The sequence below is a fragment of the Pezoporus occidentalis genome, unplaced genomic scaffold, assembly GCF_034315485.1.
Source record: "Pezoporus occidentalis ecotype Australia unplaced genomic scaffold, CSIRO_AGI_Poc_V1 ctg155, whole genome shotgun sequence".
Lineage (NCBI taxonomy): Eukaryota > Metazoa > Chordata > Aves > Psittaciformes > Psittacidae > Pezoporus > Pezoporus occidentalis.
Window position 1 is genome coordinate 1437046 of NW_026913372.1, and position 11020 is coordinate 1448065.

The 11020-nt window shown below is 56.5% G+C and overlaps 1 protein-coding gene across 1 annotated transcript; it reads right to left on the reverse strand.

Annotated features, from left to right (window-relative positions):
* Nucleotides 1-253: 253 nt before the first annotated feature.
* Nucleotides 254-1303, reverse strand: NEUROG3 (neurogenin 3). Its single transcript, XM_062611662.1, has one exon. It carries the CDS (start codon nt 1058-1060, stop codon nt 518-520), a length of 543 nt encoding a protein of 180 aa, XP_062467646.1. The 5' UTR covers nt 1061-1303; the 3' UTR covers nt 254-517.
* Between the last annotated feature and the right edge of the window lie 9717 nt (nt 1304-11020).

Here is an 11020-nt window from a genome sequence, read left to right on the forward strand (position 1 = left end):
TGGCCCAGGCACCGGGCACCCCGCCCGGGTCCCCCACGCAAGGCTCCGCAGGGCAGGCGCTGCCTGCCCCGGCACCGGCTGCGTGGTATTTAGACACCCCCTCCGAGAGCCCTTGGTGGAAAAAATACGGTGTTGCACGGGTCTGACCGCGACACACTTTATTCTCCTTCAAAATTCAAGCCAAAACCAACAAACTCAAAACAGCCGCTGCTGTCCTCCCAGATACAAACAGCTGGACCACCTCTGCCAAAAATACTCTTATGTACAAAATACATATTTGTTACTAAATATAATCAATAAATACCGATAGTGACAAATTAATATAATTTACCGATTCCGTGTATAAAACCGCGATTTGTTTTTGTCCGCCCGCTCCCGCTGCGCTCCAGCCAAGCGGGACGGTGCAGGGGGCACAGGAGCGGCCGCCGCCCCCCGGCGCGCAGCGCGGGGAGCCCACCCTCCTCTCCGCCGGTGATTTGAAGGCCAAAAGCGGGGGGAAAGCAGCCGGGCGGCGGGCTCAGAGGAAGGCGGGGAAGGCGGCGGGGCCGCGGCGCAGGGTGGTGGGCGGCGGAGCGGCGGGGCAGGACGAGTCCCAGGGCCCTGGGGAGGCAGCGGCGGCGGGGGGCGGTGGCGGGGGAGGTTCGGGCAGGCCCTGCTCGGCCAGGAGGAGGCTCTGGGTCAGCGCCCAGATGTAATTGTGGGCGAAGCGGAGCGTCTCTATCTTGGTGAGTTTGGCGTCGTCGGGGAAGGTGGGAAGGACGCTGCGGAGCGCGTCCAGGGCGGAGTTGAGGTGATGCATGCGGTTCCTCTCCCGGTCGTTGGCCTTCATGCGCCGGCTCCTCTTCTGCTTGATGAGCAGCACTTCGCTCCGTACCTTCCCGCGGCCCCGTCGCGCCTTCCCCTTCCTGCGGACCGCCGTCTCCCGCGGGGTCAGGGCGCTGCGGGCCGGCGAGGCACCCCTGCTGCTCGCTGAGCTGCCGCCGGGCGCGGAGGGAGCGTCCTCAGCGGCACCGAAATAGGGCTGCACTTCAGCCGGCGAGCGGTCACTCTGCGGAGCCATCCTGCGAAGCCAAACCTGCTTTGGCCGGCGGGGAGAAAGCCCTCTGCCCTGCGGGTGTACCTGTTGAGCCCGGGCGAGTCTCCGGGGCAGGAGAGCGGCTTTTGCTCCGCACACCCCACTCCTCCCTCCCCGCTTTCCCTCGAGAGCGGGCAGGAAAGGTTGCGCGGCCGGCACACGACTGCCGTTAAGCCCCTATATATATAGGGCAGGCAGACAATGCGGATTTCCCGGCCGGGCGGCGTGTGCACCCCCCCACCAGCACCCACCCCTTGGCACGCTTTTATCTTATCAGCCCACGGAAGCGTGCCGAGCCCGGCACCTCCCGCCCCCGGCCCTGCCAGACCCCACCGGCTCCCACGCCGCCCCTTCCCCCGGGCCAGCCCCTGCCCGCCCTCCCCAGGGCCCGGGCAGAGCGCAGACCCCTAGCTGCGCCCCCACGGATACTCCGCGGTGGCCGTGGAGGGCGTCGGGGCGGGCGGCCCTGGCCCAAGGCTCTAGCGATGACAGGGGTCTCCCGAGGATTCGGCTGCGCGAAGTGGGTCAGACCCGGGTCCCGCGCCTCGAAATGCTGGGGCCATACAGCCGGAACAGTCGGGGTTTCCCTCTGTGTCAGCCGTGGGGGGTACCGTCGGCCCCATTCCGGCTCCTCTCGGCTCGGCGGCACAGCAACAAAGCGCCTCTCGCTGCTCCTGCGCTACGGGACGCTCCCGAGACCCTCCTCCGACCCCGGAGGGGAGCGAAAGGACCCCGCCGCCTCCCACGACCTCTCCCTACGGCCCCGCAGGGCCATGGACAGCCCAGCGCCCCGGGTACCGACCGCGAGCTGCCTTGCTAGAGGCGATCGCCAGCACGGGGGGTGGCGAGCGGGACGCCGTTCTCCAGCCCCCCCCCACCTCTGTGTCTTTGCTCCTTACAGGGAATCGGGGCCTCGGTCCCGCAGAGGAAGAGCCCGGCAGCAGCCCCCAGCTACCCCCGCCCTACTAACCCGGCGCCGGGCCCGGGGAGGGCAGCCCTGCCGCCGGGGCTCGGTGCGCAAAACGTGCCAGGGACTTTTGCGCACTGACTGCGACGGGCTGTGGGGACATGGCCCGGCCCGGGGCACCGCTCCCCGGCGGAGGGCAGGGAGCCAGGAGCTGCGGGGCCGACCCTTCTCTGTACGGCCCGGCACACCCGGGGGTGCGGGCAGGGTCACTAGGTAGGCGCAGCCCCGGCGGGGCCGGAGCCCCCCCGCTACTTCACCAAAGTGTCGCGGCGGATCCCGGCGGGGGACACCGGTTCTAGGAGTGGCCGGAGCGGTCCGCTCGGGCCGCAGCAAGACGGGGGCAGCTACACCGACCGGACCCGGCCTCCCGTCCCTCGGGGCGGCCGCGGCCGGCGCGGTGTGGTGCGAGGCAGTGCGGGGCGGTGCGATGCGCGCTGCCTCTCCATAGGCGCATCGCGGCTGGCGGCCGGCTCCGCTTCTCTGCGGCGGCGGCGCTGAGAGGGCGGGGGAGTGGGGCCGAGGGGGGGCGGCCCCCGCGGAGACTCGGGCGCCCCTTCTTGAGGGGCGGCTCGCAGGGCAGGGGAGGATGAATAGGAAGGGCCCGGCAGGGTTTTTTTTGTGCCTGTGCAATTGGATGACAAAAAAATCTGGCGAGCGAGTTTCCAAGCCTCAGACTGCCCACTTCAAACGTCCTTCAAACAAAAGCTGAAGAGGAAAAGAAAGCCCCACCTGGTACCGCTGTTTGCTAAAATAATAATAAATAGATTTCGTTTAATAAATAATTACAAGAGACTGTAAAGTGGAGTGCTTTGGGAAGCATTAATCATGGGACTGGGGGCAGACATCACCTGCTGGCAAACAAGACAACTTTATTGTTAAATCACCTTCCCACTGCCACTTTCCGATAACTCCCTCCCGTAGCCACAAAGCCCGGCCGGGTATGTTTACTCATGGTTAGCATAACAAGCACCATATTACCACAAACGTGATAAAAATCTCCGGGGGTACTGCAGCGGGCTCCCGCTCACACCTGGCCAGGGCGCCCCGACGCGTAGCTGGCACACAACGGCCGTTCCAGGAGGGGCCCTTCTGCCGTTTACATTGGCCTAGTTTGTGCTGATTTATAACAGGTTTACTGCAATCCCTATCTCCCGGTCCTATTTGTCTTATTTTATTGAAAACATATGGTAACCAGTCCAGCTCTGGCGCATCTCTCGCCTGCCAGGCGCCGGGGACGTTTTGCGAGCAGGGTCCCGGCCGCAGCCCGCCTGTCCGCCAGGGGCTGTTTGCTCAGGAGAGGGGCTGGCAGATAAGACCGGGCCAGCTCTCTATCACTCTGCACCAGGACTGAGGGTCCACGGGCCACTCTGCGCCCCTCGTCTGCCCTGGGTCCCCTGGTGCGCTCCCGCGCCTCTTCCCCGCTGGGTCGCTGCGGCAGCGGGGAGCGCACGGCGGAGGTACCCGCGGTGGGGCCGGCCTTTCCTTCGTTTCCCCGCTGCTCCGCGGCCGGGGCTGCTCAGGAGGTACCGTGATTTGCGGTGCCATATGTCGAGCGGCTCGGCGGAGCGCAGCCCTTCAGAGCCGGAGCAGCTGCTTCCTCGGCCCTACCTACCCGGCGCATAATACCTGGGAGCCGCAGCCCCGCGTCCCCCTTTGAGAGGGCAGCGCGGCTGGGCCGGCTCCTCGCCTCTGTTTTGTGACTTTATTGTGGCGCCCAACAGATGCACGCCTGCCCCTCCTGCCCCTCGCCCCGGTGCGAGAGCGGTGCTCGGGACACAAGTAGCACAGATGCCAGGCGCAAGGTGCACCAGATGCCCCCCTTTGTGAATTCAAACAATATTTCTCCCTTCCTCCCCCCTCGCTCCTCTTCCTATGAGAGGGAAAGGAGAAGGGGCTCTAAAAGAAAACAGATCTAAAAAAAAGAAAATAGGACAAGAAAGGCAAGTCCTGGGAAGCGGCGCTGGGAGCGCGTCCCCTGGAGCAGCCCGAAGGTGCGCACAGCCAGGCGCAGCGCCGCGGCCCCCGGAGGGAGCTGGCCCCGGGCTGGGAGAGCTCAGCGCCGCGGGGACACCCCGTCGCGACCCCGGGGAGAGCGGGAGGGGACCGGCGGTGCCCGCCAGGGAGAAAGGATCACCCCCGGGAAGTCATTAATTACCCGTCGAGCGCTGAGCAAGCGGCTTCCTAGGGCCGAGAACGGGCAGAGCAGCAAAGGCTGCTTGGGAAAAGGATGGCAAAGTCCATTTCACCATGCTAAATCTTCCCATCTTTTGTGGCCAGGGTCCGATACAAGAGAAAGCAGCTAGTACATGCATTGAGGGCTTGGCTAGCAAAAGCTCTCCTCGTATGGGCCAGGGCTACCAGGAATGATGTCCTCCAGTGTCTCGCCATGGAGGCAAAGCGAGCTCTGCTCAAGGCAGGCGGGGCTGTGCAAGGAGAAACCTCTCCCCAGGGTTAGAGCCCCTTCCATGTGCCACGGACAGGACTAGCACAAATCCCACCAGCTGCAAATACCACCCCGCTCCATAACCAACCAGCAGCCCTCGCTGTCTCTGTGCTGCAGATATCTGTCTCAAAAGCCTGATCCATGCCAGGGCTGATGGATTTTTCTTTAGCTCCACTGGAAGCTGGGCTCTGCACCTCACATGCTCTGACTTACAAGAGCTGAGGGCTAAGGCTACTCAGGGGCAGGAAAAGGCCAACAGAGGCCTGGGGTGAAGGATGCTATCACTGGACCAGAAGAGGAGAAGCCCTGATATAGTACACAGGGGAAAGAAAGACCAACAGTTTCCAGTGTGCAAACCCACTCTACAATAAACCTCCCTCCATGCTTACGTGCCCTTAAAACACAGCCTGACAGGAAATGGCTTTATAAGGCTGCAAAAGCAGACAGCAATTCTAACACGGAAACATATTTTGGGTCAGAATTCAAGTCATGAGCATAGCAAAAACCTGGATTATCTCTGGACAGGACAAGGGAAAGGAAAAATACCATGGAAAGGAAAGACAGGGAACGAATAGCTAGTACAAAAGTCAGATACTGGGGTGTGATGGCTATAGGTGGGTGCTGTGAAATCTGTTTCAGCCATTCAAGTATCGTCCCAGGTAGGGAAGGATGGTCTTCACCTCTCCGGGAACTGGCCACCTCCAGTCATTCCCACCTCTGTGAGTCTTGATCTCCTCTTGGCTTATGACATGTGGTTCCTTGCCTCAGCCTGTTTCACCTGCCAGAAAAGAGGGTTTCTCCTCTACTGTGATGACAGCATGGGCAGACAGGATAGGTTACACATCCAGCACACTCTCTCATTGTTTTTCTGAGTGCTTTAAAGCTTTACAGCAACTTTCTGGCAAGATCTTGCAGAAGCCACCACCCCTACAACGTGGTTGAATGAAACACAACAGGGACTTAGCAGGTGTTCAAGCACACATCCATCTTTAACTCTGCAGCATCACTGGTCCAGGGTATGCCACTTCTTGTGTATCTGCCTGCCTGGAAATCTCAGTAATTGTAATTAGAAATCTACTGTCTCCACAGCTACAATTCAACAGCTTTCATTGCAGGATATCTCCAGCACATGGACTGGCTGGCAATGGTCATCTTCAGTTACCAGATGGGAAACACGGAAACACAGACTTGAGGCTTCAGTATTCATTTACACCAACCCTCCTTTGGCCATTCATAAGTAGTCATGGACCATGGGTACGCTGATCTCAGACTGCCATCCTCTTTCCATGGTGCTGGACCACTGCTCAAGCCAAACCACTGGTGGCAGAAGGCATGCAACTCAAAGGTATGTCAGGAATACTTCGTCTGCTGCAGAGTATCCTGCCTCACCCACTTTCCTCTGTCCCAGCCTCACGGTTCCCTGGCTCCCATCCCTGTGTTTTCATGCCCCTCTCCTGGCACACCTTGCACTAATGTCCCAGCCAAGCAGTGTTGGTACCCCATCCCAGTTTTCCCCTGCTGCCCCTGCCTATCTACTCACACTCCACCCCAGCTCCCCATACCGGTACCCCTTTCCTGACCCTTCATCTAGCCACACAGTTTATCTGCCAAGCCCTTTGAATTGAAGCCATCTGGGTGCCCTGCACCACTGCAGTGCTGAGAAGACAGTTTTATATTCAGAAGGGACCATTTTCTTCCTCAAGCCTCTTCCCATAATGAGGAGCCTGTAAGCAGCACAGCCCCTCCTGCCAGCAGATGCCAGGCCCTCTGGGAAGGTGAGCAGACAGCCTTCTGTATCTCAATGCAAAATGATGTATTAGCAACAAAAGGGGTGGGGTGGGGGGGGGGAATCTGGATATTTATACACAAAACACTGTGCAGTTTTAACCCATAATTTTAGCTGCTGCCCAGCTTTGCAAGACAAGTTACCAGCAGCCTTGGCAATGCGACTTTGGTGAGGCATGATCTAACATGCCAAAAGCTTGTGACAGTGGTAAAAAGGAAGCGATTTCGTGACAGGTAATAGCAGGGAAACCTCAAAGTACTCTCACCTGTGTGCATCCAGAGTATTTTAGCTATTTGTGTGGCTACACCAGCCTCCAGCTGCAAGGAGGGGAGTACCAGCCCTGCCCTCACAGCCGGCTTGAGCATGAGCCAGGGCAGATATTCCAGCCCATAGCACAACAGACAGACAGCAGGGACGGGGTTCTCACCCACAAACCCCCTCGGGGATGGAGACCATCCCCAGCCACCCCATGAGGCACTGCCAAGCCTTTGAAGCCATGCGAGGGTCTGAGCTGGGTCCCGACCTTGCAGCAGGTTGGTCGGTAGCACATCACTGGCACCAGAGACCTGGGGGGGCCCAGTGCTGCCTCCCCCATGTGCACACGCATGTCCCAGCAGCTTCCTGGGGTTTATCATCACCCTTATTAGTTTCTTTTATTACTACATTTCTTCAAACCTACTATGGCTCCTTCAGGTGCCCTGCCCCAGCACTCCCAGCAGCTCCTGTGCACTTTTCAGGCACCTATGGCTCCAGCAAAGCCCCCATGCTCAAAGATACATCATCCAACGTCCTCTCACCATCCAACATCCCATTGCCCTGGGGAGTACACTTCCCTCCCCAACCTCTTCACCACAGTCCCCACCGTTTTCCACCACCATTTAAGTTTCTGAAGTAATTTCTTTTTTCTTTTTTGTGCCTTTTTTTTTTTTAAAGCAAACCATCTACCATATGTTCTGCCCTGAAAGGGGTAATTGTTAACAGATCATTAAAACACCGTGGTGAGTGCCCTGAGATTCCTTCCCTCCATCTTATGCATTATCCTGTCTCTGTCACCCTTTCAATGCGGCTTTGAGGGCTCTGCTTTTCTAACTTCCTCCTCAGGGAGGAAAAAAAGAAAAAGAGAGAAAGAGGCACTGAAGTGACCCTCTTCACAGCTCTTCTCCTTGCTTTTCAATGTCTTTTCGACACCCAGCAATAATTGGGGTGAGGGGCTGGCATGCCGCTGCTGCTGCTGCCAGGCTGGGGGCAGCAGGGCTGCATCTTGCCCCGCTCACATGGCACCAGGGTTGGGAACGTAGGACAAGGTGAAGCAGGAATACTGCAGCCACCCCTAGGCACTGATAGCCTCTCTATGCACTGCTGGGCAATGGGGCCCCTTTCTATGGGATGCTCAAAAGGTGCATCTCATTTGTCCCCATTCCTAGGACAGGGGCTGCAGGATGACCTCATGACTTACACACATCCCAGGCTAAGACAGTATTTCTTACAAAGCTCATTTTCTTAGGTGGACTGAACACATTCAGTGGCACAAAAACATTTTATAAGGAAATAATCTAACAGCTGGTTGGGAACTGAACTAAGCCCAGAGACTGGATATTTCACCTCCTTTTCCTAGAGAATGAACACTGATTTAGTAAATACCAAATGCCAGGAAACTGGGGACCATCACGGCATGGACCATTTTTACCTAAGCCAGTGTTAGCTGGGGTGAGCACAGACACAGCACCAGCATCTGTCCCCTTTGATGGGACAGGCATCTTCCCAGAGCTGTGCTCACCCTGTCTCCCAAGCATAGCACAGGGAGAGGGACACCTGGGAGGGCTGCTAGCACCATTAGCAGCTGTAGTCCTGTTCACTGCCATGCTTAGCAATGCCATTTTACAAGGAAAGCAAGTCAGTAAAGCTACATCAACCCTGGATATGGCTGATGCTGTGGCCAGCCAGGGGACTGAAAATCATCATCCCCACTGGGGAGGATGGGGAGGAGGCAGCTGTCCCAGTCAGCAAAACCCAGTTACATTTAAAAAAACACAGAAACTCCAAAGCCCTGCACCCAAACTTCCCCAAAAGCCCCTGTCCTCCAGCAGCTCAACAGCCTTGTCAGTGCCTGCACATAGCTCCAGGGACCTCACAGATTGCTCCTTTCTCGGTCAGGCGTTTGCCAGCCTGACACCCCAGTCCATTTTCCCTGCTGGCTCTTCCTCTTCAGCCAGCAGCTTTATCACTGCACCTTCCAAGCACTCCCTCCCCTCACCCCTCCATATCCTCAAAACCTGCTGCAGGCATGAAGACCTCCACCTGTGGCACTGACCCACGAGAAAGCCCTAGGAGGCCTGAGGACTGAGACAGGGATGTGATCTGCAAACTGGTACTCAATGCCAGGAAGCACAAGGATGCTTTGCCCCATTGTGCACATCCCAGGCAGATCAGCTTTTCTCCTTCCCTTTCCAGGACCACAGCTTTCACCTGCCTCTACCTCTTCATCAAGGAAAAAAAGCTACCCATGAAAGAAAAAGTACCTCCTTCAAAGGAGTGTGCTGGAAATGGGCAGGACACCCACTTTCCCAAAAGGATTTAACAGCTGCTTGCCGAGGGCTCATCACTGCTGTGAGGCAAAATTTTAGCCTTTATAGCTGCAGAGACAGATTTCAGGCCAGGCGCTGAACCCAAATGAAAGCAGTACTCCCATCCCCAGTGCAATAACACACTCTGGCTCTGACAGTTCTAAGAAACACAATGAACTGAACATAATTTTGACAAGTTGAACAGGAGAGTTTCTCTCACCACCACAGATGAAGATGCCACCCTCTCTCTGCCCCACACAGAAAGACACAGACATCAAATGAAGATGCAGACCCAAAGCAACTTTATGTGCTACCAGTGTGCTCAGGGATGAGCTGGCCCCCCTGGGCCAGTGGAGTCCAGAGGATCCTGAGGAGCGGGAGCACCTGCACTCTGCAGCTGAATACCCACAAGATTATTTCTTACCAAAACCAATTCCTCAACCCACACAAGCACCTTTTAACAATCAGCTTGTACAGAAAAGTCACAAGCACTGGGAAGTCCTAATGAAGAAAAGGGCTTTAGGAATACGAATCTGCAAAACAACTTTAAGCTAAAAGTTTTTTAGATCTTTAACACCAACTTTTTTCCCCTTCAGGAGGAAATTAGCTCATCCCGCCTCCAAAGCTGGTTTTCCAGGCTAGGTTGTAAGGAGCAGCCATATCCTGAGCACCCCTCTCTGTCTCATGAACAGATACTAACTGCTGTGGAGGTCTGGGGCGACTGAGGGATTTCCATCTTTAAGGAAGACAAAGCTAGTGGAAGCTGTGTCTTGAAGCAAGGCAGGGGATAGAGCCACTGGAGAAACCCCAGTGCCGTGTGGACGTGCTGAGTGGAGATTTTATCCACGGTGAGCAAAGATTTAACCAGTGCCTTGTGATACGGCGTCCCCACACCACCAGAGGGAGAGCTGCTCGCCATGCCTCCTCCAGAGAGGTTTTTATCGTGTAACATCACCGTACAGCATACACCGTGCATGATATTCCAGCCAGGCCCTCAGCTCACCAGCGTGAGTTACCCAAGTGCTGTGCCCAGAGTGTGCCTGGATGGCCTGTAATTATCTGAAATACAGAGGTAAATCTCTATTTCTAGCTGAATGGTGAGCGATTGGGTCTCAGTGCAAACCCCCTCCACATTTCTGAAGCTATGCAGTGACACCCTGCTACCTGAACTCACAGGGCAGGGAGAGCATTTAAAGTGGGTGTCACTGCCCAGTGGCTCGGCAGGCAGCCCACACGGAGGAGTTCTTGCAACCATTCTGCTTCCCAATCGTTTTAACAGGCAGCTGCTTCACACAGCCATCCCATGACAGGCAGGAAAGCTCCAGGATACAGGGAGGAGAGAGGCAATGCAGGGGTCAGGCAGCAAGGACTCGTGGGGGTGATTTTTGCAGGCAGGGAGCACAAACAGATACCCAACATCCATGGAGGGCAGGGCACAGGGAAAGCAGGAGCATGCAGAGGATGAGCCATGGGAAGCTCACAGTTGTCAGAGCACTTTAAAACTACACACGCACCAAAGAAAATGCGTAACAGCTCTGGGATTTTGCAGTTGCCTCAGTCTTTTAAACAGCAGGCAAGGAGCATTTTTTGAAGCAGGTTAAGGATGCATGTGTGAGGAGCTGCCCAGCTGTGGCTGCTTCTGCCAGGAAGACGGGGATTGAATTAGATCAGCATTCTTCACCCATTTTAAAATCAACTTTCACATCAGCTGGATGGAAAAGCCCAGATGACCTTCACTAGATTGGCTGCAGAGGTTTTCACTTACAGCCAAACGCAAGTATCAGACCAGGACAACATTTTGAGGGTAGCTCTTCACATGCTTCCAGTTGATTTGTTCACAGACATGGGGACATGCATATTTAAATAGAAGATGCTGGCAGCTGCGTCAGTGATGTGTGTGGAGGTGGAGCACCAGCCGGAGATGAGCCACAGGTTCACTAACACCACACCACATCCCCTCCAGGCCTCACTCTTGCAGATGAACCAGGCAGGACTGAGTGCACCCCTGCAGGGTCAGCAGCTCAGGATAAAAACAGCCACTTTAAAGTACACAAAATACCTCATGCGTACCACAAACCCATTCAAAAAAAATCGATCTACTAACAGGGCAGAGCACGGCACACTGAAAAGAGCCAAGCCTCATGCTGAAGAGCAAATTCACCCTTCCATCACAGGCTCCCCATCA

What these genes read in the sequence shown, in the direction of transcription:
- NEUROG3 (XM_062611662.1), bottom strand. Translation starts at nt 1,060, where the DNA reads ATGGCTCCGCAGAGTGACCGCTCGCCGGCTGAAGTGCAGCCCTATTTC.